General features: G+C 31.9%; 2 protein-coding genes across 3 annotated transcripts; both read right to left on the bottom strand.

Moving 5' to 3' along the window:
- Nucleotides 1–6327: 6327 nt before the first annotated feature.
- LOC115885354 (fatty acid-binding protein, liver-like) lies at nucleotides 6328–11763 on the bottom strand. 2 transcript variants are annotated; one of them, XM_030904244.1, is made up of 4 exons: nucleotides 11624–11763; nucleotides 9724–9899; nucleotides 6960–7061; nucleotides 6328–6474 (listed from the first exon to the last, which is right to left on the bottom strand). In XM_030904244.1, the coding sequence occupies exons 1-4, from the start codon at nucleotides 11688–11690 to the stop codon at nucleotides 6415–6417; spliced, it is 405 nt and encodes a 134-aa protein (XP_030760104.1). In that variant the 5' UTR covers nucleotides 11691–11763; the 3' UTR covers nucleotides 6328–6414. The 2 variants fall into 2 exon arrangements, with proteins under 2 accessions (XP_030760104.1, XP_030760105.1); XM_030904245.1 differs by lacking the exon at nucleotides 6328–6474 and adding an exon at nucleotides 6640–6785.
- Nucleotides 11764–11981: 218 nt separating this feature from the next.
- On the bottom strand, nucleotides 11982–17478 carry LOC115885401. The gene is made up of 4 exons (XM_030904302.1): nucleotides 17237–17478; nucleotides 16438–16595; nucleotides 12247–12348; nucleotides 11982–12122 (listed from the first exon to the last, which is right to left on the bottom strand). The coding sequence occupies exons 1-4, from the start codon at nucleotides 17301–17303 to the stop codon at nucleotides 12060–12062; spliced, it is 390 nt and encodes a 129-aa protein (XP_030760162.1). The 5' UTR covers nucleotides 17304–17478; the 3' UTR covers nucleotides 11982–12059.
- Between the last annotated feature and the right edge of the window lie 8527 nt (nucleotides 17479–26005).

Genomic DNA, 26005 nt, shown 5'->3' with positions numbered 1-26005 from the left:
GTTAAGTATGGAGAGGGTGCAGGGAAATGTAGGTCAGGAAGATTGTTAATCAATTTCAGCACCGTATAGTCTGAAATCTGTATAAGAAAAATGTTCAGGAAAAAGAAAGTTTGTGTCAAAGTTGAAAACTGAAAATGACTTTAAATAACGATTTTTTTATAGTAGAATTATCTAAAACAATAAAAATTATAATCAGAGATGTCCATAATGCTTTATTGTTCTGCTAACAACACTATTAAAATGTTTTTATTATATTAAGAATTCGAAAATTTAAACAGTCTTTTTTTTTAATTTTTTCCACAACCCAATATTTTACTTCTTTAGTTAAGGGTCCACTACTGGTAGACACAGGCCCATTCACTTCAAAGTACTCCACCAATTATACCGTATAATCGAAAAAAAACGGCGTTAAAGAAGGCTGGGGACTGAGAATCGTCGATAATTTTGACTAGGTCAGTCTCTAGACGCCGTTTATTAAAAATTGACATAAAACTTGTCAAGAATAACACTAATTAAGGAAATAAAGAAGAGTACGGGCCAGACAGGGTTTAGCAGTGGATATAGTACTGTGGCTTTAGGACTGCCTTCAGGCAGTCTGCACTCTCATAGGGAAAAGCACCGAATACAACTTCCCTATATATGTCGCCTTTGTGGATTATGAGAAGACTTTCGACTCTATAGAGCTACACGCCATCCTCGATGCCCTACAAAATGCCAGAATAGACTACAGATACTCGGGCATAATATCATCTATTTACAAATCAGCTACAATGACTATCAAACTGGATGACATAAATATCACAAATAAAATTAAAATGGAAAGAGGAGTCCGACGGGGAGATACTATTTCCCCAAACTTTTACACTGGCCCTGGAGGACGTATTTAAGAAGCTGAACTGGGACAAGAAGTGTATTAGGGTAGATGGTGGGATGCTTAACCACTTGCGCTTCGCTGATGATCGTTGTCCTGGCCTCATCGCTGGAAGAACTTCAAACAATGCTCGAACAACTTCACCACACATCTGCGCAAGTAGGTTTAAAAATGAATTTGTCTAAAACTAAAACCCTAAATGAAAATGAAGAGCAAGTTATTGTTAATGGACAAAGGATTGAGAACGTTAAAGAGTATATATATCTAGGTCATGCCATAAAACTCAGCAAGGAAAATCAAACAACCGAAATTTCTAGAAGGATCAAACTCGGATGGACAGCTTTTGGTAAACTTAACTTTATATTCAAAAGCAAAATCCCAAATAGCCTAAAAAGAGACGTTTACAACAAATGCGTCTTGCCTGTCATGACCTATGGTTTGGAGACTATGACGATGACGGCACGAAGTGTGAACAGGTTGCGAGTGAGCCATAGAGCTATGGAAAGAGCCATGATGGGTATCAGTCTTCGCGACCACGTTAGAAATGAAGACATTCGCCGACAGACGAGGATAACGGACATCGTAGAGAGGATAGCTAACTCTAAATAGTCTTGGGCAGGACACTTGGCCAGACAGTCCGAGGAAAGATGGGCAAAAAGACTTCTTTGCTGGAGGCCACGCCTAGCAAAACGCCCAGTCGGCCGACCTCCTAAAAGATTGACTGATGATATCCAAACCGTAGCCGGTAAGAACTGGATGAGGAGACCACAGAATCGAAACGAGTGGAAGAAACTGAGAGAGGCCTACAAGTATGGGGCTTGACCTCGCCAAAATTATTTCCGATCGTTATTCCTCAGCCGCCTTTGACGCCGTTTTTTTTTCGACTGTACTTTTTTGTAGGAAAAACTTTATAATTTCTCGTGGTATTATGTACACATTATCACGGGATTTAATTATCGCAGAGCACTTTACTGTTTAGAACTTTATTATCTATAAGATCTGCGCTTAGAACTTAACTAATACGAAGACAAAACAACCCTCAAAGTGCTGTTAACTGCAAAGTGGAACTTCATAGTAATGATCACCACTGTATAGTCACGTAGAAGTAGTAGTGTTATTACTGGGAGATGAATGTAGTTATTGAAATCAAGTTTTCAAGTAAATCAATAAACTTCTAATATATTAAGAATCCTTGATTATACAGAGTGTCACGTAAGCATGACCTACTATTTAAATGGTATATATTTTTAACATTTCTAAACATTTTCCGGGAAATTTTAGGGTAACTATTTAGTACCGGAGATTTATACTTGTGAAGTCCTTTGACAGTGTTAACAATATTAATATAATATAATATTTAATAACTTTCTTAAATTATACAGGGTGTCCCAGAAATAAGTGCAAATAGTTTAAGGGGTGGTAGATCTCGATAAAAGAAACATATTTTCTCTCTGTCGTTTTTCAAATAAGTCCAAGATAACGGAGTTATTTTACTTAGAAAATTTCCAAAAAAATGATTTTTTGCTAAAATTTTGAGTTTTAAATGGTTCTTTTCTGGATTTTCTGTCTTGTAATTTTAATCTTATACCTATGTTGCCAAATTATCAAGAAATTATGGTTTTTAACTAAAAACTAAAAAAAATCCAAAAAATTTCGAATTTTCAATTTTCAGGCGTGTTTTTGGGGTTGAACTATACTACTAGTTAAAATACTTGCACTTATTTCTGGGACACCCTGTATTTAAAAAATATTTAATATAAACTATGTCTCTTTAGTTGTCAGTTTTGAGTCAATATTTTTTAATTCTCTTTCGTGTCGATTGCTGATTGAATTGGAGCGTATATGATCGTATATTTTCATTTTATTGATTATATGGAAAGCACTGTTCATTAAAATGTTGTTTCCTATGTTATAGGGCTTGTTTCTCTCTACAATTTCCTGTCTCACAATGTACCGTTTGTGTCCAGGAAGGGTTCATAATTTCATAGATGTCGATTTTCGAAAGAAATCAGTACATGAATATTATTTCGTATATTTTTCATTTTATTGATTTTATGGAAAGCACTGTTCATTAAAATGTTGTATCCTATGTTATAGGGCTTGTTTCTCTCTACAATTTCCTGTCTCACAATGTACCGTTTGTGTCCAGGAAGGGTTCATAGTTTCATAGTTTTCGATTTTCGAAAGAAATCAGTACATGTATATTAATTCGTATATTTTTCATTTTATTGATTTTATGGAAAGCACTGTTCATTAAAATGTTGTATCCTATGTTATAGGGCTTGTTTCTCTCTACAATTTCCTGTCTCACAATGTACCGTTTATGTCCGGGAAGGGTTCATAGTTTCATAGTTGTCGATTTTCGAAAGAAATCAGTACATGTATATTATTTCGTATATTTTTCATTTTATTGATTTTATTGAAAGCATTGTTCATTTAAAATGTTGTATCCTATGTTATAGGGCTTGTTTCTCTCTATAATTTCGTGTCTCACAATGTACCGTTTGTGTCCGGGAAGGGTTCATAGTTTCATAGTTGTCGATTTTCGAAAGAAATCAGTACATGTATATTATTTCGTATATTTTTCATTTTATTGATTTTATGGAAAGCACTGTTCATTAAAATGTTGTATCCTATGTTATAGGGCTTGTTTCTCTCTACAATTTCCTGTCTCACAATGTACCGTTTATGTCCGGGAAGGGTTGATAGTTTCATAGTTGTCGATTTTCGAAAGAAATCATTACATGTATATTATTTCGTATATTTTTCATTTTATTGATTTTATTGAAAGCATTGTTCATTTAAAATGTTGTATCCTATGTTATAGGGCTTGTTTCTCTCTATAATTTCGTGTCTCACAATGTACCGTTTGTGTCCGGGAAGGGTTCATAGTTTCATAGTTGTCGATTTTCGAAAGAAATCAGTACATGTATATTATTTCATATATTTTTCATTTTATTGATTTTATGAAAAGCACTGTTCAATAAAATGTTGTATCCTATGTTATAGGGCTTGTTTCTCTCTACAATTTCCTGTCTCACAATGTACCGTTTATGTCCGGGAAGGGTTCATAGTTTCATAGTTGTCGATTTTCGAAAGAAATCAGTACATGTATATTATTTCGTATATTTTTCATTTTATTGATTTTATTGAAAGCATTGTTCATTTAAAATGTTGTATCCTATGTTATAGGGCTTGTTTCTCTCTACAATTTCCTGTCTCACAATGTACCGTTTGTGTCCAGGAAGGGTTCATAGTTTCATAGATGTCGATTTTCGAAAGAAATCAGTACATGTATATTATTTCGTATATTTTTCATTTTATTGATTTTATGGAAAGCACTGTTCATTGAAATGTTGTATCCTATGTTATAGGGCTTGTTTCTCTCTACAATTTCCTGTCTCACAATGTACCGTTTGTGTCCAGGAAGGGTTCATAGTTTCATAGTTTTCGATTTTCGAAAGAAATCAGTACATGTATATTAATTCGTATATTTTTCATTTTATTGATTTTATGGAAAGCACTGTTCATTAAAATGTTGTATCCTATGTTATAGGGCTTGTTTCTCTCTACAATTTCCTGTCTCACAATGTACCGTTTATGTCCGGGAAGGGTTCATAGTTTCATAGTTGTCGATTTTCGAAAGAAATCAGTACATGTATATTATTTCGTATATTTTTCATTTTATTGATTTTATTGAAAGCATTGTTCATTTAAAATGTTGTATCCTATGTTATAGGGCTTGTTTCTCTCTATAATTTCGTGTCTCACAATGTACCGTTTGTGTCCGGGAAGGGTTCATAGTTTCATAGTTGTCGATTTTCGAAAGAAATCAGTACATGTATATTATTTCGTATATTTTTCATTTTATTGATTTTATGGAAAGCACTGTTCATTAAAATGTTGTATCCTATGTTATAGGGCTTGTTTCTCTCTACAATTTCCTGTCTCACAATGTACCGTTTATGTCCGGGAAGGGTTCATAGTTTCATAGTTGTCGATTTTCGAAAGAAATCATTACATGTATATTATTTCGTATATTTTTCATTTTATTGATTTTATTGAAAGCATTGTTCATTTAAAATGTTGTATCCTATGTTATAGGGCTTGTTTCTCTCTATAATTTCGTGTCTCACAATGTACCGTTTGTGTCCGGGAAGGGTTCATAGTTTCATAGTTGTCGATTTTCGAAAGAAATCAGTACATGTATATTATTTCATATATTTTTCATTTTATTGATTTTATGAAAAGCACTGTTCAATAAAATGTTGTATCCTATGTTATAGGGCTTGTTTCTCTCTACAATTTCCTGTCTCACAATGTACCGTTTATGTCCGGGAAGGGTTCATAGTTTCATAGTTGTCGATTTTCGAAAGAAATCAGTACATGTATATTATTTCGTATATTTTTCATTTTATTGATTTTATTGAAAGCATTGTTCATTTAAAATGTTGTATCCTATGTTATAGGGCTTGTTTCTCTCTACAATTTCCTGTCTCACAATGTACCGTTTGTGTCCAGGAAGGGTTCATAGTTTCATAGATGTCGATTTTCGAAAGAAATCAGTACATGAATATTATTTCGTATATTTTTCATTTTATTGATTTCATGGAAAGCACTGTTCATTAAAATGTTGTATCCTATGTTATAGGGCTTGTTTCTCTCTACAATTTCCTGTCTCACAATGTACCGTTTGTGTCCAGGAAGGGTTCATAATTTCATAGATGTCGATTTTCGAAAGAAATCAGTACATGAATATTATTTCGTATATTTTTCATTTTATTGATTTCATGGAAAGCACTGTTCATTAAAATGTTGTATCCTATGTTATAGGGCTTGTTTCTCTCTACAATTTCCTGTCTCACAATGTACCGTTTGTGTCCAGGAAGGGTTCATAGTTTCATAGATGTCGATTTTCGAAAGAAATCAGTACATGTATATTATTTCGTATATTTTTCATTTTATTGATTTTATGGAAAGCACTGTTCATTAAAATGTTGTATCCTATGTTATAGGGCTTGTTTCTCTTTAGAATTTCCTGTCTCACAATGTACCGTTTGTGTCCAGGAAGGGTTCATAGTTTCATAGATGTCGATTTTCGAAAGAAATCAGTACATGTATATTATTTCGTATATTTTCGCTCGGTATAGTGATGGCTCAAAACGAAATAAGTAAATTACCAACAGATATTCAGGCTGAGTCGACAAATTCCATATCCAAACTACTTCCACTTAAATCCCGAATAACTTATGAAAAGGAATACAAAAAATTTCAAAAATGGAAGCAATTAAAAAGCGTGCGAGAAGTAATAATGTTTTTAACATATCCTCGCTGTTAAAGTATCATTTAATCTACCCTTGTGGTTAAAGTACAATTTTATCTACTATTTTTGATAGATATTAGGCAATTTTAACAGTTGCTATGGAAAAAAATAATTTTATATACATAAAAAAACATTTTTATAGCCAAATAAATTATATTTTGAGAAAATTTATCACATTTATACAACACAAAATTGAGGTAAGTCGATGCTTATTGAAAAATTACAATTTTTTGAAGACTCTGGTGGCTTGAGGAACGCCAGATTTCGAAGAAGAGTATGTCTAAAAATAAAAAAATATTATTAGAAAAACAAAAAAGTATCATGAGGTAACTTCAAATGTGTATTAGATAGTTTAATAAAAAAATGCCAAAAAATCACTTGGTATAAATTATAACATTATTTTTCATCATGTTTGAATTTATCTGAATTTTAGAAAAAAAACACCTTTATAGTAAAATATATTATATTTTGAGAATATCCAACATGTTTATAAAGCACAAAATTAAGAAAAAAAGCTGGATATAAAAAAAATTACAACTTTTTGAAAACTCTGATAAATTGGGGGACGCCAGGTTTGGAAGAAGAATAAGTCTAGAAAATGAAATACAAATTATTAATAATACAAAACTAGTTGTTACAATTTCGTGCCGAGTAATCCTCGAGGATCCCCAAAAATCCTCGACACATACCGAGGATTTGAATACTCGAGCGACCGAGTTTAATTTTTTCTACTCGACTGATTCCAGTACTAAATAAAATACTTACAACTGTCAGTTCTGAACCTGCCAGGGCATATACTCTTTTGAAAGTACCATTTTCGTCAGTCGATTCCACAGTGAGCTGGTCACCAGCTAGGGCTGCCTTGGTCTAAAAGAAAATAATAAATTAATTCAAATAAAAGATACTATATAAAAAAGTATACAATAAATTTTTATATAAATATTTTATTTTGTTTTTATTATATAAGCGAACGCAGGTAATAATCTAACAGGAGACATACCAACACCAGGAGGCATTGGCCTTAGTCCCTTCTTATTCAATCTTTTAATGGACATCATCATAGAAAAGGTGGAAAGGTGGAATATCGGTTATCAAATGGGACACAACAGAGTTAGCATTGTGTGTTACGCTGATGATGCAGCCATTATCTTTATCATTATACGGGGTTGTTCACCACATACGACACGGAGTATTGTAGCTAAATGATTAAATTTTTACAAATTGTAAGTTTTGGGTTCGTTGAAGGACTATTAGAGCTACAATTTAAAAATAATTTTAGAAGATACAGAGTGTCCCAAATAAATAAAAAATATCAAAGTTGTATTTTTTTAAACGGAACAACCTGTATATTATTACATTTTTAGTTTCTACGATTAAAATAAAGGTAAATTTGATAAAGGTTTATTACACTTAAACCTTACCGTTTTTGAAATATTTTTAATTTTGTGAAATTGCAGTCAAAATTTTAAGGCTTCATTTCTCCAAGGGTATCAAAGTTTTTAATACTAAATATTTACTGAAGTTTATTTATTGATCAGTTATTGCGTTGCAATAATAAAAATTATACTACCTTATACAGAGTGTCTAAAAATTTATTTTAAATAATTACTAGCTTTAAACGACAATAACTTGTTTAATTTAAATGGAATATCCTGTATATTTTATGAGAATCAGATGTACAATTTAATTGTCTATCAAAATGTATTATTCCACTTTTTACCTATCCCTTCAAGTTTTCGTAGAAAATGCATTTTCTTATAATTTAGACCTCATTTATCAATATACCCATGGAATATTGACATTTTAGATTGCTTTTAAAACAACAAATGTACAAAATGTACAGGCTAGTAATATTATCGTTTTTAGTAAAACGATGATATTACTAGTCCATTTGTATGCAAAAAGAGAACTATTTAAATCTTTATAAAAGAGTATACCATTAATTAAATATACCACCAGTATTTCCGCCCAAATACTAATTAATTACATACTTAATTGTGTTCGTTAATAAATTATTCTAAATAAATGTGGATTTGAATCAGATATCAATATAATAATAAGTTATGAAAATGAAAGTCTCTGTTGTTATAAATAAGCATTTGTCAAAAAATGAAACATCATTTTTAAGGCATTAGTTTTTTTACCATACTGTCTAATACACATAAATAATTCAGTTTTTAATAGACATACAATTTGATAGACAATTAAATTCTGCATCTGATTCTTATAAAATATACAGGGTGTTCCATTTAAATTAAACAAGTTATTGCCGTTTAAAGCTAATAATTATTTAAAATAAATATTTAGACACTCTGTATAAGGCAGTAAAATTTTTATTATTGCAACACAATAACTGATCAATAAATAAACTTCAGTAAATATTTAGCATTAAAAACTTTGATACCCTCGGAGAAATGAAGCCTTAAAATTTATACTGCAATTTCACAAAATTGAAAATATTTCAAAAACGGTAAGGTTTATGTGTAATAAACCTTAATCAAATTTACCTTTATTTTAATCGTAGAAACTAGAAATGTAATAATATACAGGGTGTTCCGTTTAAAAAAATACAACTTTGATATTTTTTATTTATTTGGGACACTCTGTAACTTGTAAAAATATTTTAAAATTGTAGCTCTAATAGTCCTTCAACGAACCCAAAATTTACAATTTGTAAAAATCTAATCGTTTAGCTACAATATTCCTTGTCGTATGTGGTGAACAACCCTGTATAATAAATATTTATATTTATTATATATTTATTATATATAATAAATATAAATATTAATTATTAACTAAATGCTTAACTTTCTCTAAAGAGCCGGTAAGATGCAAACTGGTAGTAGAAAACAAAATTATTGAGCAAGAATCACAATTCAGATACCTAGAAATAGATATGTCGCACTACCATGATCCAGAGAAAGATCTGAGAAGCCAGATAAACAGAGCAACGGCCATGTCAGGATGTCCGAGACAAATAGTGTGGACAAACCCCTTCATGTGAACAGACAGCAAAATTAAAATTTATAAAACCTGCATCAAACCAATAATGACATATGGCATAAAAATCTTAGAGGAAACAAACAAGACCAAAAGCATGTTAAGAGTCGCTGAAATGAAGAACCGAAAAACCATAATGGGGAAGACTAGAAGAGACAGAATTAGAAACAGAAATATCAGATAACGATGTGGAATACAGGACGTAGTGAGATGGGGTAGGCAAAGAAAAAGATAATGGTTCGCACACGTAAAACACATGGAAGAAAAGCCCTTGAAGGGAAACCCATGAGTAAGAGACAGCCGGGAAGACCTCCAAAAAGATGGAAAGACAGTTGGCAGTCCATCTCGCAAGAACTCCTACAGAAGCAACCTTAAAATTAACAGATAGAAAGATCTCAAATAAGTAAAAGAAAAAGAAGAAGGCTTTCCAAGTTCAGAAAAATAGAGAAAGAAAAAAACTTGAGTATTATACGTTATTTTATCGTTTTTTTTTGACCTGTACTGTCATCATATTGTCAGAATTACTTACTTTTACAGGTTTGCCTCCTAATCCCTGAACATCAACTTCTTTGTTCAAGGTGTAGGTAGGTTTGAATTCCTCACCTCTGTCAACTGTAACCTGGTCGCCATTTATAGAAATTGACAGACTTTTGTTTGGGGTTTTGGGTGGGCCGCGTGGTTGCTGACCTTCTGGCCTTCCAGCAGCTGCAAATTCATAAAAAAATAATGTATTTATTACTTTTAGAAAAAAAAATTTAGAATGATAAGTGAGTAAAATTACATACGAGACGTCAAGTGTTATTTTACAAAAAAAAACGTGTCTATTGAGTGGAATGATTGTTTTGTATGTCGTTTTTGTAGAAATAAAAATTAATATTTAATTTTTAATGTGGATAAACACAAAAATAATTCAAATAAGGCTGGTTTTGTTGCAGTATGATGCATATTGCGGGTTTTGCTACAGCAAGATATTTGCATCCTAACTTGATTGTTTAGATATTTTGCTATTTTATTAAAAATAGGTAAGGATATGAAATGGTTAAGAGGTCAGTAGAGTAATATTATACTTAAAAATGTAAATAAAATGCAAATATAAGTAGTGAATTTTATATATATATATTTTATATTGTTATCAAAGTCATCATAAAAATCTATTAATACACTTGTAGTTTTGTGTGAAAAACACTTGTACCTCAATTATAATCATCTCATTTTATTATCGACATACCTCAAATTCTTTTCAATCGCTTATCTGAATAATATGCAAAATTAAATAAAAACAATCTCGGATTTTATAGAATAGACTAGCGTGTACCCGCGACTTCGTTCGCGTCGAATTAATCATTTGTAATGGTAATGATAAAGCAAAGCAAGAATTTCCATTAACATACCAACTGGATACGTCAAGCAGTTTAAGCAGAATCGTGGTTAAGAAATTACCCAACTTTTTGGAACACCCTGTATGATTTTTTAAAAAATTTCAAAATATGTAAAAAAAACAAATAAATTATGCTTGTCCAAGCGTTTTCCCGAAAGACTGACCGTATTTTAAATAACAAATATTGTAATATTTGAGGGGCGTTTTCGCCCTCTTGGAATTTGAGATTCGAGAAACCCCTCCTTATCGAACTTCTATACCCCACAGTCAATCCGTTTACCAAAAATCAGCTTTAAACGTCAAGCAGTTTAAGCAGAATCGTGATTACTCAATGGTCATATTTTATGAAACACCCTGTATAAATTTATAAAAAATTTTAAAATATGTAAAACAACAAAATAAAATAAACATGTTTAAGAGTTTTTCCGAAAAACTCACCGGTTTTTAAATAAAAAATATTTTAATATTTGAGGGTCAGTTTCACCCCCTTAGAATTCGAGTTTCGAAAAATCCCTTCTTATCGAACCTCTACACCCTAAAGTCAATCTGTTTTCCAAAAATCAGCCTTTTACGTCAAGCGCTTTAAGCAGGATCGCGATTAATCAATGACCAGATTTTTCGAAACACCCTGTATACATTTTTAAAAATTCTTAAAATATGTAAAAAAACAAAATAAAATATACGTGTTTAAGCGTTTTTTTTTCGGAAACTTGAACGTTTATTAAATAAAAAATATTGTAATATTTGAGGGGTGGTTTCACCCTCTTGGAGCTGGAATTTCGAAAAATCCCTTCTTATCGAACCTCTACACCCTAGAATGTAATAATATTAGTATAGATTGAAAAAAAAATAAGATTTTAACTCCCTGTAGCTGCGAATCAAGGCAGAATTGGATTCTATGCTGATATAAAAAATATATTTTATTTTTACGTGAGGAATCTCCCCACGAGAGATGGCACATGCTTTCTGAAACACCCTGTATAGTAGTTCAAAAATGTATTACTGTCTTATTAACCGAAACTATGGAAAAGTAGAAAATACAATAACTTACAAAGTGCCTTGAAGAATGCTTCGAAGCCTTCTGATTTCACTTCTTCGTATTTGCCTTCCAGACCCATTTTAGCTGATACCGATCCCTGTGATTTCTCTCGTTTTTAAACTACTCACTCTCGAGCTCTTATCAGTATTACTCAGATTAAATACTTTTATTAACAAATACACAATGATGTGGCACTATAAACAATTGAAATCGTTTAATGTTTAAGTTTAATGCAAACAGTAATGTTAATTGTTAGACAATTACAGGTTGCTAACTGTGGAAATTGTGTAAAAATATCTCTTTTTTTCGTGAAGTACGATGTCTTATACAGGGTGGCTTTTTTGTATTTAAACGGAAATAATAAGCTATATTTTATTTAAAATTTATTTTTCACAAAACTCACATACAATCAAATTTTTAAAAAAAGTCTTGTTGAGGGAACTATAATCTATTTCACCTTTATATAGACTATCTGAGCTGTCGGGACTCCTTTCTTTGAGCTAGTGAGAGTCTGTAGAACAAAAAAATCAGCATCAAAAATATGGTAATAAAAAATAAAACAGAAACAATAGAGAATGACAACAAATATAATAAATTTTCAAATAAAATAGAAATAATGGAAAAATAAGACTTACAACAGTCAACTCGGATCCAGATAATTTATATGACCGTTGTATTAGTCCATGTTCGTTCTTGTCCAATACGATCAGGACATTTCCAGAAAGCTTGGCAATAGCCTAGTAAAATGAAATAATATTAAATATACTATATAAACGAAAAAAAAAACTACTTTGTTTCATTTGCTTAGATTAAAAAAAATAAGTGTGTATAATTATATACACACTTATTTTTTGGTGTCCGTTATTTACAAAGTTGTAGCATTAGCTGAAGAAGTACGTTTCTTGGATTGGAGGGTAAAAATTAACTATTACATAACATTATTATCATCAAGAGATTATATTATAACCGAATTATAACGAGAAAACGTTCCTGGCTGGGTCCTTTCGAATTGGATAGCATGTGTCCATCAGCAGTTTACCATTAGCTGAAGAAGTACGTTTTTTGGATTGGAGGGTAAAGATTAATTATTAAAAGACATTATTATCATCAAAAGAATATATTAAAACCGAATTACAACGAGAAAACTTGCCTGGACTGGGTCCTTTCGAACTGGATGGCATGTGTCCATCAGCAGTTTACCATTAGCTGAAGAAGTACGTTTCTTGGATTGGAGGGTAGAAATTAATTAACGAAATAACATTATTATCAACAAAAGAATATACTAAAACCGAATTATAACGAGAAAACTTGCTTGGACTTGGTCCTTTCGAACTGGATGGCATTTGTCCATCAGCAGTTCATCATTGGCTGAAGAAGTACGTTTCTTGGATTGGGGGGTGAAGATTAATTATTAAATGACATTATTGTCAACAAAAGAATATATTAAAACCGAATTATAACGAGAAAACTTGCCTGGACTGGGTCCTTTCGAACTGGATGGCATGTGTCCATCAGCAGTTTACCATTAGCTGAAGGAGTACGTTTTTTGGATTGGGGGGTAAAGATTAATTATTAAATGACATTATTATCATCAAAAGAATATATTAAAACCGAATTATAACGAGAAAACTTTCCTGGACTGGGTCCTTTCGAACTGGATGGCATGTGTCCATCAGCAGTTTACCATTAGCTGAAGAAGTACGTTTCTTAGATTGGAGGGTAAAAATTAATTATTAAATAACAGTGTTATCATCAAGAGAATATATTAAAACCGAATTATAACGAGAAAACTTTCCTTAACTGGGTCTTTTTGAACTGGATGGCATGTGTCCATCAGCAGTTTACCATTAGCTGAAGAAGTACGTTTCTTGGATTGGAGGGTAAAGATTAATTATTAAATGATATTATTATCATAAAAAGAATATATTAAAACCGAATTATAACGAGAAACCTTGCCTGGACTGGGTCCTTTCGAACTGGATGGCATGTGTCCATCAGCAGTTTACCATTAGCTGAAGAAGTACGTTTCTTGGATTGGAGGGTAAAAATTAATTATTAAATAACATTATTATCATCAAGAGAATATATTAAAACCGAATTATAACGGGAAAACTTGCCTGGACTGGGTCCTTTCGAACTGGATGGTATGTGTCCATCAGCAGTTTACCATTAGCTGAAGAAGTACGTTTTTTGGATTGGAGGGTCAAGATTAATTATTAAATGACATTATTATCATCAAAAGAATATACTAAAACCGAATTATAACGAGAAAACTTTCCTGGACTGTGTCCTTCCGAACTGGATGGCATGTGTCCATCAGCAGTTCACAATTAGCTGAAGAAGTACGCTTCTTGGATTGGGGGGTAAAGATTAATTATTAAATGACATTATTATCATCAAAAGAATATATTAAAACCGAATTATAACGAGAAAACCTTCCTGGACTGGGTCCTTTCGAACTGGATGGCATGTGTCCATCAGCAGTTTACCATTAGCTGAAGGAGTACGTTTTTTGGATTGGGGGGTAAAGATTAATTATTAAATGATATTATTATCATCAAAAGAATATATTAAAACCGAATTATAACGAGAAACCTTGCCTGGACTGGGTCCTTTCGAACTGGATGGCATGTGTCCATCAGCAGTTTACCATTAGCTGAAGGAGTACGTTTTTTGGATTGGGGGGTAAAGATTAATTATTAAATGACATTATTATCATCAAAAGAATATATTAAAACCGAATTATAACGAGAAAACTTTCCTGGACTGGGTCCTTTCGAACTGCATGGCATGTGTCCATCAGCAGTTTACCATTAGCTGAAGAAGTACGTTTCTTGGATTGGAGGGTAAAGATTAATTATTAACTGATATTATTATCATCAAAAGAATATATTAAAACCGAATTATAACGAGAAACCTTGCCTGGACTGGTTCCTTTCGAACTGGATGGCATGTGTCCATCAGCAGTTTACCATTAGCTGAAGGAGTACGTTTTTTGGATTGGGGGGTAAAGATTAATTATTAAATGACATTATTATCATCAAAAGAATATATTAAAACCGAATTATAACGAGAAACCTTGCCTGGACTGGGTCCTTTCGAACTGGATGGCATGTGTCCATCAGCAGTTTACCATTAGCTGAAGGAGTACGTTTTTTGGATTGGGGGGTAAAGATTAATTATTAAATGACATTATTATCATCAAAAGAATATATTAAAACCGAATTATAACGAGAAAACTTTCCTGGACTGGATCCTTTCGAACTTGATGGCATGTGTCCATTAGCAGTTTACCATTAGCTGAAGAAGTAGGTTTCTTGGATTGGTGGGTAAAAATTAATTATTAAATAACATTATTATCATCAAAAGAATATATTAAAACCGAATTATAACGGGAAAACTTGCCTGGACTGGGTCCTTTCGAACTGGATGGCATGTGTCCATCAGCAGTTTACCATTAGCTGAAGAAGTACGTTTCTTAGATTGGAGGGTGAAAATTAATTATTAAATAACAGTATTATCATCAAGAGAATATATTAAAACCGAATTATAACGAGAAAACTTTCCTGGACTGGGTCCTTTCGAAATGTATGGCACGTGTCCATCAGCAGTTTACCATTAGCTGAAGACGTACGTTTCTTGGATTGGAGGGTAAAAAATAATTATTAAATAACATTATTATAATCAAGAGAATATATTAAAACCGAATTATAACGAAAAAACTTTCCTTGACTGGGTCTTTTCGAACTGGATGGCATGTGTCCATCAGCAGTTTACCATTAGCTGAAGAAGTACGTTTTTTGGATTGGAGGGTCAAGATTAATTATTAAATGACATTATTATCATCAAAAGAATATACTAAAACCGAATTATAACGAGAAAACTTTCCTGGACTGTGTCCTTCCGAACTGGATGGCATGTGTCCATCAGCAGTTTACCAGAAGCTGAAGAAGTACGTTTCTTGGATTGAGGAGTAAAAATTCATTATTAAATAACATTATTATCATCAAAAGAATATATTAAAACCGAATTATAACGAGACAACTTGCCTGGACTGGGTCCTTTCGAACTGGATGGTATGTGTCCATCAGCAGTTTACCATTAGCTGAAGAAGTACGTTTTTTGGATTGGATGGTCAAGATTAATTATTAAATGACATTATTATCATCAAAATAATATACTAAAACCGAATTATAACGAGAAAACTTTCCTGGACTGTGTCCTTCCGAACTGGATGGCATGTGTCCATCAGCAGTTCACAATTAGCTGAAGAAGTACGCTTCTTGGATTGGGGGGTAAAGATTAATTATTAAATGACATTATTATCATCAAAAGAATATATTAAAACCGAATTATAACGAGAAAACTTGCCTTGACTGTGTCCTTCCGAACTGGATGGCATGTGTCCATCAGCTGTTTACCATTAGCTGAAGAAGTACGTTTCTTGGATTGGAGGGTAAAAATTAATTATTAAATAACACCGAGTTGTTAACTTTAACCGTGGATAACTTTTAAAGGAGTAGGTTTATCGAAAAATTGTAAGAGGCCTTTTTTGTAGAACGTTCAATTCTGTATAAGCACATGTAATTGTTATGGTTGCGAGAGAACAATATCGGGAGAAAAAAAATATATTTGCAAAAAGTGGCAAATTTCAATATAATTTAAATGGAAAATGAAGCGTCTTTGGGGCAAGGTTTATTGTGAATATTAAGGTTTTACAGTGGTCTGTTATATTTTTTTTAGACAATAAACTAAAAATTTAGAGGGCGTCGTGAGAGAAATGATCAACTTTGTAAATAACGGACACCCTGTATAATTATACTAACGTTTTTAGCACTTCCACTGCCACAACCTTCAGCGTTGTTCCCCAAAGTATAAGTGGCTTTGGTTTTGGCAGCGCCGCAATCCAGAGTAACCTGGTCCCCGTTGATAGCAATTTCTAGTTTCTTTGACTGTTGAACCTTTTTTTCCGGGGTTTTATTAGCTAAACACAATTAAAGAAAGATCAAAACTAAAAAATTATTTAATAGTATAACAGTTGTTAGACAATATAAAAAATATAAATATGTTAAAATATAAAATAAACCCTTTTTATCCTCTTGTTGCACAGACTATACAGGGTGTCAAAAAAATAGTGCATCTAACATCAGCAAAATTTTTCGGAATTTTTTTTTAGTTTTTAGTTAAAAAACATAATTTCTTGATAATATGGCAACATACATAGGTTGTATATTAAATGTACAAGAAAGAAAATCCAGAAAAGATCCAGTGGTTCTCAAAATTTGAGCAAAAAATCATTTTTTTTGGAAATTTTCAAAGTAAAATAACTCCGTTATTATGGACTTATTTGAAAAACGATAAAGAGAAAATATATTTTTCTTTTATCGAGATCTACCACCTTTTAAAATACTTGCACTTATTTCTGGCACACCCTGTATAGTAATGTAATGACTGATGCGATGAGATGAGCTGGAGAAGAATAATAACTTAGCGAATACAACATTAATTGTGTGTCATAATATATGTTTATATAAATCTAAGTATAATGTTGCAGTTTTTTATTTTTATGTGTTATTTTTTGAGTGCATAAAAGTTGTAACTACTTAATATATCTAAAACACTTACTCAAGGCTTTATAAAACTCATCTACTCCTTCACTTTTAACCAACTCGTATGTACCAGCAAGCGCCATATTATATAGCTTTCTATAAGTGTATTTAACTTTCTAATCTGAAAACTGATCACTTTGACTGTCTCCAAATCGTTTGGGTTTTCTTTTATGCCCTAGGTAGCCAAATATTTAAAAATAAATCACTAAACATTGAACTGTTTGGCCACAATCAATACCTCAGTCTGTTGATGATTCAATATCGATACAATGTAACGTCATTTTTAAAGCTAAAGCTCCGTCTATACGCATAACATTTTACCTGTCAGTCTTGCGTGTCAATATATACAAGGTGAGTCTTAATTAAGTGCAAATATTTTAGGGGTAGTATATTTCGACTCAAGAAACACGTCTAAATTCTTTTTTCCTCAAAATATGGAATTTTTTAAAAAAAAATTTTGGAAATTTTTTTAATTTTCAAAAAATTTAAGCGAAAAATCAGAACAGAGGTGAGAGGTTCTCACTCCCCCACCCTCCTCTTTTTCGAGGAGTGTTTTCGCTTTTTTTCGCTTGACTGACAGGTAAAACCTTATGTGTAGAGCAAGCTTTAATAATCCAAAAAAATTATATTTAGATTCTTAAAACCTTTTCTATTCATCTCGGCTTTTAATCTTAAGTCTTGCAAAATTATGCAACAATGGGAATACTAGGTAAACTTAAAAAGAATTTAGTATATTTTGTGAATGAAATTTAAGTTGATAAAAGTTTTAATTAAATAATTTAATGAATATTATCGTTTGTTTGTAAGTAACTTTGTAAGTAGGATGTACGTGTCTGATGTAAGCAAAACATCTGTTTTCGTATGCATATATGTTTTTTTAAGGCTTGAGTCAACTTGATCAACAACGAAATATTTTCGAGAATATACGAGTTGGTATAAGATGAATTCGTCATTGTTGTATCAGTTTAGTAATATAACAAAAAATACAAAATTCTTTAAGCAAAAATTTCCGTTAAATTTAATAACGGTTTTCTTGCAGTTCATTTTATTTTATATATTCATAAATATACGTAAAAATTAGGTTTTGATTAAATATATGATGAGCCTAATAATCTGGCAGCCGTATCCGTTGATTAGACTGTATTCCGTTGCAAAACCAGGCGAACCAGACCAGAAAATATCGGTTTGATACGGAACGGTTTGGTAAAATACTGGAAACGTCAAATGTTGACGTTTTCTAAATATCAATACCAAAGAATATACCTAGCTAGAAAAAGAATGGACTCTGCCATACTGAAAAATGGTCCTACAGAAGTGGCGCCATCTATTGAGTAGGGCTTGTTTTAAATGTCAAATTTGTCATAATACTACTACAATACTATTGCATTTAATTTTTTTGAAAAAACGCGCAATGTTTGTAAAATTGTAAGAGAACGCCCCCTAGCGTCTACGTTCAAAAGCTTGTTATTATTGTTTATATGATACAATATAGAGTAAGAAACGCTCTTTTAAACGAGCCCTCGCTCGTTGGATTCCGATCATCCAGTCCAGAGTTATTATATTTAAATAAAAACAGATCTAACCTTCCCTCACCACTTCATTTTGGTAGGGAAAAATGGCTCTAACAGAAAATATTCAAAATTTACTGAAGATTATGAAGCTATTACTTATAGTACACCTTATCTAGGCAAAATTGTGTAAAAACTCCATTTTCATATTTTTTTGTTGCAGTTACGCCCCTAGCGGTCATTCTACAAACATTCTACTTTCCGAGATACAGCTGAGAGCTATTCTTAGTGGGACACCCTGTACAAGGCAAATATACTCAAGGTGGTTTGCCATTGCCTTCCTTGAGGTGGCGGCTTCTTGGTCGCTCTATGTAGATAAATAAACATTTTTATTTAAATAAATAAAGCGACCGTACTGGCTGGGGATCGAACCCAGTACCTTCCGCCCCGCAGATCGACACACTACCGGTGGAGCTACGGACGGCCACATTAAAAAATTTAAAGTTAGGCACCAATAATTAAACCACACGCCGTCTCTGATTATCACTCTTCTTAATGCTAATGATGCTTGTTTAAACCCATTATCTGATAAACCCAACCAAATAAGACGATTTTTCTTCTAGTATTCGTCCGTTTTCGCTTGTTTGCTTCACAGTTCTAACAGAATTAACTCTCCCGGGCCCGTTGCGCCTTAATAACTTACCAAATAACTGTTTGTCTTTCCGTTTAAGGCCGTACGAATATCCAGTTTTGTTCCATTTGCCAGATTAAATTACTTCGGTTTGCCGAGTTCCGGAGTTTAGCGCACGTTCATTACAGTTTTCTGTAATTTCAGCCACCTGAAACCCGGTTAAATCACCTTCGGAACAATTTATCCACGCAAACCAAGAAAAACGCCTGTTGGAATTACGAAAATTTACGTATTTGCTCTTGTTTTAAGCCCTGTCTGCATACCTTTTCAGTTTTGCTTTAAAGGTAAAACGGAAGACAGTCTAAAGAAGTGAGAGCAGTTTTCTTTTAAATAGCATCCGTGATTGCAAATTTTAACTGCGTTAACTCCTCTTATAAAAAGCAGACGATATCGCGAAATTTGTCGATTGGTTAATCAGCATTCAAGATCGCAAAATTCGCAGGTTTAAAAGTTGAGTTAGTAGAGAAGACCTATAAATAAGGTAATGTTAGTAATGGGACCAAAGATCAAATAACACTTGAAATATATAATGTGTACAATAATTGAAAGTAGTTTTTATGAATTTGTTTGATATATTTCTTTTTTACTTTACAAGATACACAAAGAATAATAAAAAATACAGTTACTCACTAAAAGCACTTAAGGTTTGTAATAGATGTGGTTAGAATATCAAACACCAAACCAAACCAAAAATTATGTTTTATTTTACTGGTATTCCTCACATTTGAAAGGAAAGTAATTTCATAAATAAGCAGAAGGACATTGTATAGTACACTCTATATTAATAATTCTTTTTTATCCTATACTTATTAGTTGACACATTACTTACTAGGTATAAAATTTAGTACTGATTCCAAACCTATAGTTGTGGTTTTGACATATTCTGATGTGTTTCTGTCAATTTAAAATAAGTTAATATTTAAACAAACATTTCTGGCTTTCCTGACAGGAGTGTGAACACAAATTTTATAAAGGTATAATGTGGATAATGTTTTGATTATTACAGTTTGCATGGATGTTTTTGTATGTTGTTATTTTTAATAAAGTATATTTAATAAGTGTTTGAATATTTCTTTTTCCCTCAGAGGATTTTGTTCTAATCTTTATATATAAATTTTCATAAATTATATATACAAAATTTATTACCTTATAACTTTTTGCTAAAGACTTTGTAGTTGATACAGTTTAACAGTATATAAAAGAACTATTTAAATAAGATGTTTGAAAATATATAGCTGTTTTTGCAATTCAATTTGTCATTAACTGTACTAAAATCAAAACAAATTAAGAGAAATGAGGTGATCTATAAACTATAACATGAAACGCATCATCTCCTATTTCCAAGTCTTCTATTAATTTCATTTATTAAACAACTATAATTATTCAATAATCTTGATAATTCTAGGAACTCTCAGATATCGTCAAAACATGAAAACAAAATTCACTTCCTATAATTCTTACGTCCCTTTAACTGAAATATAAGAAACAGGGGAGTTAATATTCTCACTGAGAAAGTTTATAAAATACCTTTAAGTAAAATATTAACTTTATTCTTATTAAATAATTTCAATAATCTATCTTTTTATTTATGACAACCACCTAATAACCTAACTTTAACGTCAACTTGACAATCGTGAAAAATGTTATTGTTAACCACAGACTAAATCAATTTCTGAATTCCCTAACGCCAACTTATTTTTCATTAAAAAAATTTACCAATTTTCGTAATTAGGTCGGCCATATTGAGGAACTTTTAAAAGAATTGTACTATATCATTGCGATTAAAGTACTATTTCACCTACTATTTTTGATAGATATAAGGTAATTTTAACAGTTGCTAGTTGCTATGAGAAAAAATGAATTAATTCGATTTAACTAAATAATTTTGAATTCAAAAAAACTTTTAAAGGCGATTTATTTGGAATTTGTCCTCTGTTGAACGTTCCTCCCCTAAATATTTGCTTGTCGGCGATGATTGCTGTTTTATCGTCAAATATTTGGACTCTCCAAAGTGTTTGACGAACGCCTTCCAAGAGGTGTATGTGTCTTTGTGTGTGTATCTTTGCCCGCCTTAATCGCTACAAACATCTCGCCACACAGCTAAAATTACTTTAGATGGCGCTGGCGTAGGAGGAAGACTCTGTTGTACGCGCTTGCCGAATATTTTCCTTTAATTTGAATTTTCCTTAAACAAGCAATTTTCGAAGACGAGGGAAGAAAACAGAGAATGGATAGATCTTAACAAGGGAAATTTTTTCAATGTTTTTGAAACACCGGAAAAGCAGTAGTGGTGCCTCAAAACATCTGAATCGCAAAGCATTTTCCGATACACGTCATCATTTTGAAATTGACACTAAAGCCTATAAACCTGCACTGTTCGGTTTTTATATGATTCAAAATAAAAACCGTACCGTGACTTTGAATTTTGAGACCAAAAACTGAAACAATAATTTGTCAAAAAAATCATATTACAGCTATATGTTTTATTTTGCATAAAAATGTTAACTAATAAGTTAGAATAATTATAACTCTTCCCTAACTAAGTGGTTTTATCGCTAAATTTAACTAAAGCTAAGTACAACACAAATCTTAAATACGTGGACTATTATAACAATAAATACATCGTAAAAGACTATTTTGGTAGCATTCTGAACTAGAATTCAAGTTCAGAAAATCACATTTTAAAAAATAATTTATAGGAAAAATGTTAATTCAGTTAATATTAATTTTTGTATACTGCTTAGATTTATCTGGTCTTCTATCATATATTTTGGAAATTAGAGAATTACCTGAAGATTTTCATCTAAAAATTGGCATTGATAGTGGTGGTGGATCACTTAAAGTTTGTCTGAATGTGCTCCCTGAAAATGATCCCGAATATTTCAAGAAATATAAAAGTGCTGGAATTAATAAACAATTCATAATTGGCTTAGGACCAAAGTTGTCTGAATCTTATGCTAACATTAAAAGCCTCTTTGAGACGTTAGATCTGCAGTCCATATGTGGAATTTGTTTCTATACTTTTGCCGCTGACTTTAAGCTTATTATGATTCTCCTTGGTCTTCAGTCAAATTCATCCACTCACACTTACCCATGGTGTGATGTAAATGTAAAGGAAATGGAAATTAAAGGATCATTCAGAACTATTAAAAGTATTACAGAAAATACAAATTTATGGCAACAATCTAAAGGAAATATAACAAAAGCCAAAGATTTTAGTAAGCGTTTTTGTTTGAAATATTTTTTTTTGTATTTTTTAAACTGTTGTTAAGGGCAATTATTTTTTAGAAAACTGTATAAACATACCTTTAATCATTGGCGACGAAGAAACACCTGTCTTAAAGTATATTCCCCCTCCTGAGCTTCACCTTTTGTTAGGTGTGGTTCAAAAACTATTTGATTGTCTTGAATTGGAGAATACCAATGTTGCAACAGAATGGATAAAAAAAAGCGGGATTGAAACTAGATCATTATGGAAAATGTAACGGAAATAACGCCAGATAACTTTTAAAGAAAGTGGATATTTTGAAGACGATATCGCCCGGTAAAGAATCATATTCAAAGTTTTTAGAAGCAAAAACCTAAAAATCTTTTTTTTGGAATAAATATATTGCAGTGTTTTCTGCATTTAATCAAGTAGTTTCGAGTTGTTTTGGTCAAGCACTAAACAAACATTTTGAACATGACATCGAACAATTTAGATTGGAAATACTCAACTTAGGTATTAAGATAACTCCAAAGATTCATGCAATTCTGCATCATGTGCCAGAGTTTATAAAAGCAAATCATAGAGCTCTAGGATTTTACTCAGAACAAGCATCCATCGAGCAGGTTCATTTTTCCTTTAAATTATTTTCTAAAAAGTTTAACTTGAATCCTCGTTCAGAATGCTACAAAAATAGTCTTTTACGATGTATTTGTTGTTATAATAGTCCACGTATTTAAGATTTGTGTTGTACCTAGCTTCAGATAAATTTAGCGATAAAACCACTTAGTTAGGGAAGAAATATAATTATTCTAACTTATTAGTTAACATTTTTAGGCAAAATAAAACATAGCTGTAATATGATTTTTTTGACAAATTTTTTATTTGTCAGTTTTTGGTCTCAAAATTCAAAGTCACGGTACGTCACTGGATCACAGGGATTTATTTAATACTTACACCGTTTTCATACTATAAATTATTATTTCCTTAGATGGAACACAGCTCCAACATTTTTATTATTTATAAGATTTTTTTTATAAACGTGGGACTAAGAACATCATCATTTAGTACAATGAGAGTACTCATCATTTGTGTCAAATAAACCTAGTTTGTATAAATTACCTACAATAAAAGAGAAGTTTTGCATTTTTGTCCTCTAGAGCCATATGTCCGAAGCACTGTGCGATGGCTGTATAGTCTTTAAAAAATTCCGCTGAGCGCAAGACGAATTAAAATTCAGCTGTTTTTGTTTTAGTTAATAGAAAAACAACCACTTTTCTTTTTTAATAGCACTCAATCCCCTGCGCCTGCTGCCCTGCGTGGGTAATTAACAACTCAACCTCTCTGATTGATGGTACAATTTTCGTTAAAAGCATATTCTCGTAAGATCTCATCGGAATGGAAAAACAAATAAGATTAATTATGCACCCTGTATTGTTTTTGTTGCTGTGCGGAGGGTTGTGTGAATATATAGGTGAAAAAATAAAGAAAACATCGATGGTGAGCTTTATACAGGGTGGTCCGAACTATATTCCGGAAACTTCGGCAGCATATTCTACAGATAAAAATATGTAAAAAAGTTTGTATAAATGTATGTCCTGAAGTGCTTAGTTTCGGAGATACTGGGCGTAGAGATTTCATTTTTATTTTGATTTTTTCCGAATAAATTGGTTCCGATTAATTTTTTGGTGTCTGGGAGTTTTTTTACATGAGAAATTTGATTTTGATGTCAATGTAACTCCTACTTGTAGAGGACGTACCTACATTTTTTTAACTGGTTTAAAGAGTGGATAATAACTTTTCGTCCGTACCTATATAAAACTACTAAGAAAAATTTATCATTAGTTTAAAAAAATAGAAAGTTCCCAAATTTCTCATCTGTACTCAACATGTTTATTTTTAGTCAATGATGACAGGTATTGATAATTTCAATTCGAAACATCTTGAGAACCGTTGCTCCTAGCTATTTTTACCAAGAGACATTTTTTACGTAGAAAATTACGGAAATGTATATTTTATCACTCAGCAGTTTTATAGAGGTAGGGACGAAAATAATGGTAAAGAAAAAATATGTTTCTTTTATCGAGATCTACCAGCTCTGAAAATATTTGCACTTACTTAAGACTCACCCTGTATAAGTGACACAGAGAATAGAACACTCTCTAAAAGGCATTTTTTTATATTTTATCGTAAAATATACCTTTACTTGATTTCTACTATTAGCTGAACAAAAAAACACGAACATCTACTACCCTTAATGTTACGTAGGGATTTTTACCAAGGGACATTTTTTACGTAAAAAGTCACGGAAATGTATTTTTTTCACTCAGTACTTTTATACAGGTACGGACGAAAAGTTATTACTCTTCAAAACAGTTAAAACAAATATAGGTGGCGCCCCCTACAAATAGGAGTGATATTGATATCAAAATCAAATTTCTCATGTCAAAAAACTACCAGACATCAATTTTCATCTAAATATTGACGTTACTTCAGAAATTATTTGGAAAAATTTGAAATAAAAATAAAAATTCTACACCCTGTATCTCTACAACTAAGAATTTTAGGACATACATTCATACGAACTTTTTTACTTATTTTTATCAATAAAACATGCCGCCGAAGTTTCCGGAATACAGTTAGGACCACCCTGTATATTAAAAACACCAATAAGGGATGCTTTCGGTGTGCAAAACATATCGTAACGAATTTTTGTACAAATTCTAGTCTAATATTAACCTAGGGTTAAGGCTAACTAAAAAAAAGACATTTAGGAGAGAGAGAAAAAATATCGTGGCGACTGATTGATCGATTTTCTTAGGTTTTCTGCAGTTTCCACGAAAAAAGATGCTCGAGCATCTCTATTTATCTCAAGTGCCAATTTCGTCTGCTAGCAAACTCGAGAGTTCCTAATTGCTTTAGCCTGTTTTAAGGGATGAAAGACGTTTCCTTAACGTGCTCTTAAATTGTTTACAGAATTTAGAATAAAGTTTGATTGAAAGTTACTATACTCTGTTTTTTTTCTCAGGTAAGATTTCGACAGACGATGACAGAAAAAAAGCAGATGACGTCCCATACCAATCTATTTATTTTACTAAAAAAAGTTTCTAATAATTTTTAAGTTAACTATGGATGGGTTTAAATATAAATTCGTCATGCGTCGTCACTTGTTGTTTTTAACCAGTTTTATTGGTTTATTGGCCGTGCCTTCACCGTCGCACGGCCCCGGCCCGTCCCGGTGTACCATGAATCAGCCTTTAACCTTATTGAAAAAAAAATACTTTAAGGTACTAGTATGATATCTTACATACAGGGTGGCCCATCGAAAACGTTGCGCAAGGCATCACGGCCAGGGTATTTATTTTTTCAAAAAATCCAAAA

Source organism: Sitophilus oryzae, unplaced genomic scaffold (assembly GCF_002938485.1).
Source record: "Sitophilus oryzae breed Bouriz unplaced genomic scaffold, Soryzae_2.0 scaffold_381_pilon_pilon, whole genome shotgun sequence".
Taxonomy (NCBI): domain Eukaryota; kingdom Metazoa; phylum Arthropoda; class Insecta; order Coleoptera; family Curculionidae; genus Sitophilus; species Sitophilus oryzae.
This window is presented reverse-complemented; position numbering and strand designations above follow the sequence as displayed.

Coding starts and splice junctions, on each gene's coding strand:
- LOC115885354 (XM_030904244.1), bottom strand. CDS start 11,690: ATGGGTCTGGAAGGCAAATACGAAGAAGTGAAATCAGAAGGCTTCGAA. Junction 7,062..9,723: donor TAGGAGGCAAACCTGTAAAA/GTAAGTAATTCT, acceptor ATTTTCTTTTAG/ACCAAGGCAGCCCTAGCTGG. Junction 6,475..6,959: donor CAGGTTCAGAACTGACAGTT/GTAAGTATTTTA, acceptor TTTTATTTTTAG/ACATACTCTTCTTCGAAATC.
- LOC115885401 (XM_030904302.1), bottom strand. CDS start 17,303: ATGGCGCTTGCTGGTACATACGAGTTGGTTAAAAGTGAAGGAGTAGAT. Junction 16,596..17,236: donor TGAGTTTTATAAAGCCTTGA/GTAAGTGTTTTA, acceptor AATTGTGTTTAG/CTAATAAAACCCCGGAAAAA. Junction 12,123..12,246: donor CTGGATCCGAGTTGACTGTT/GTAAGTCTTATT, acceptor TTTGTTCTACAG/ACTCTCACTAGCTCAAAGAA.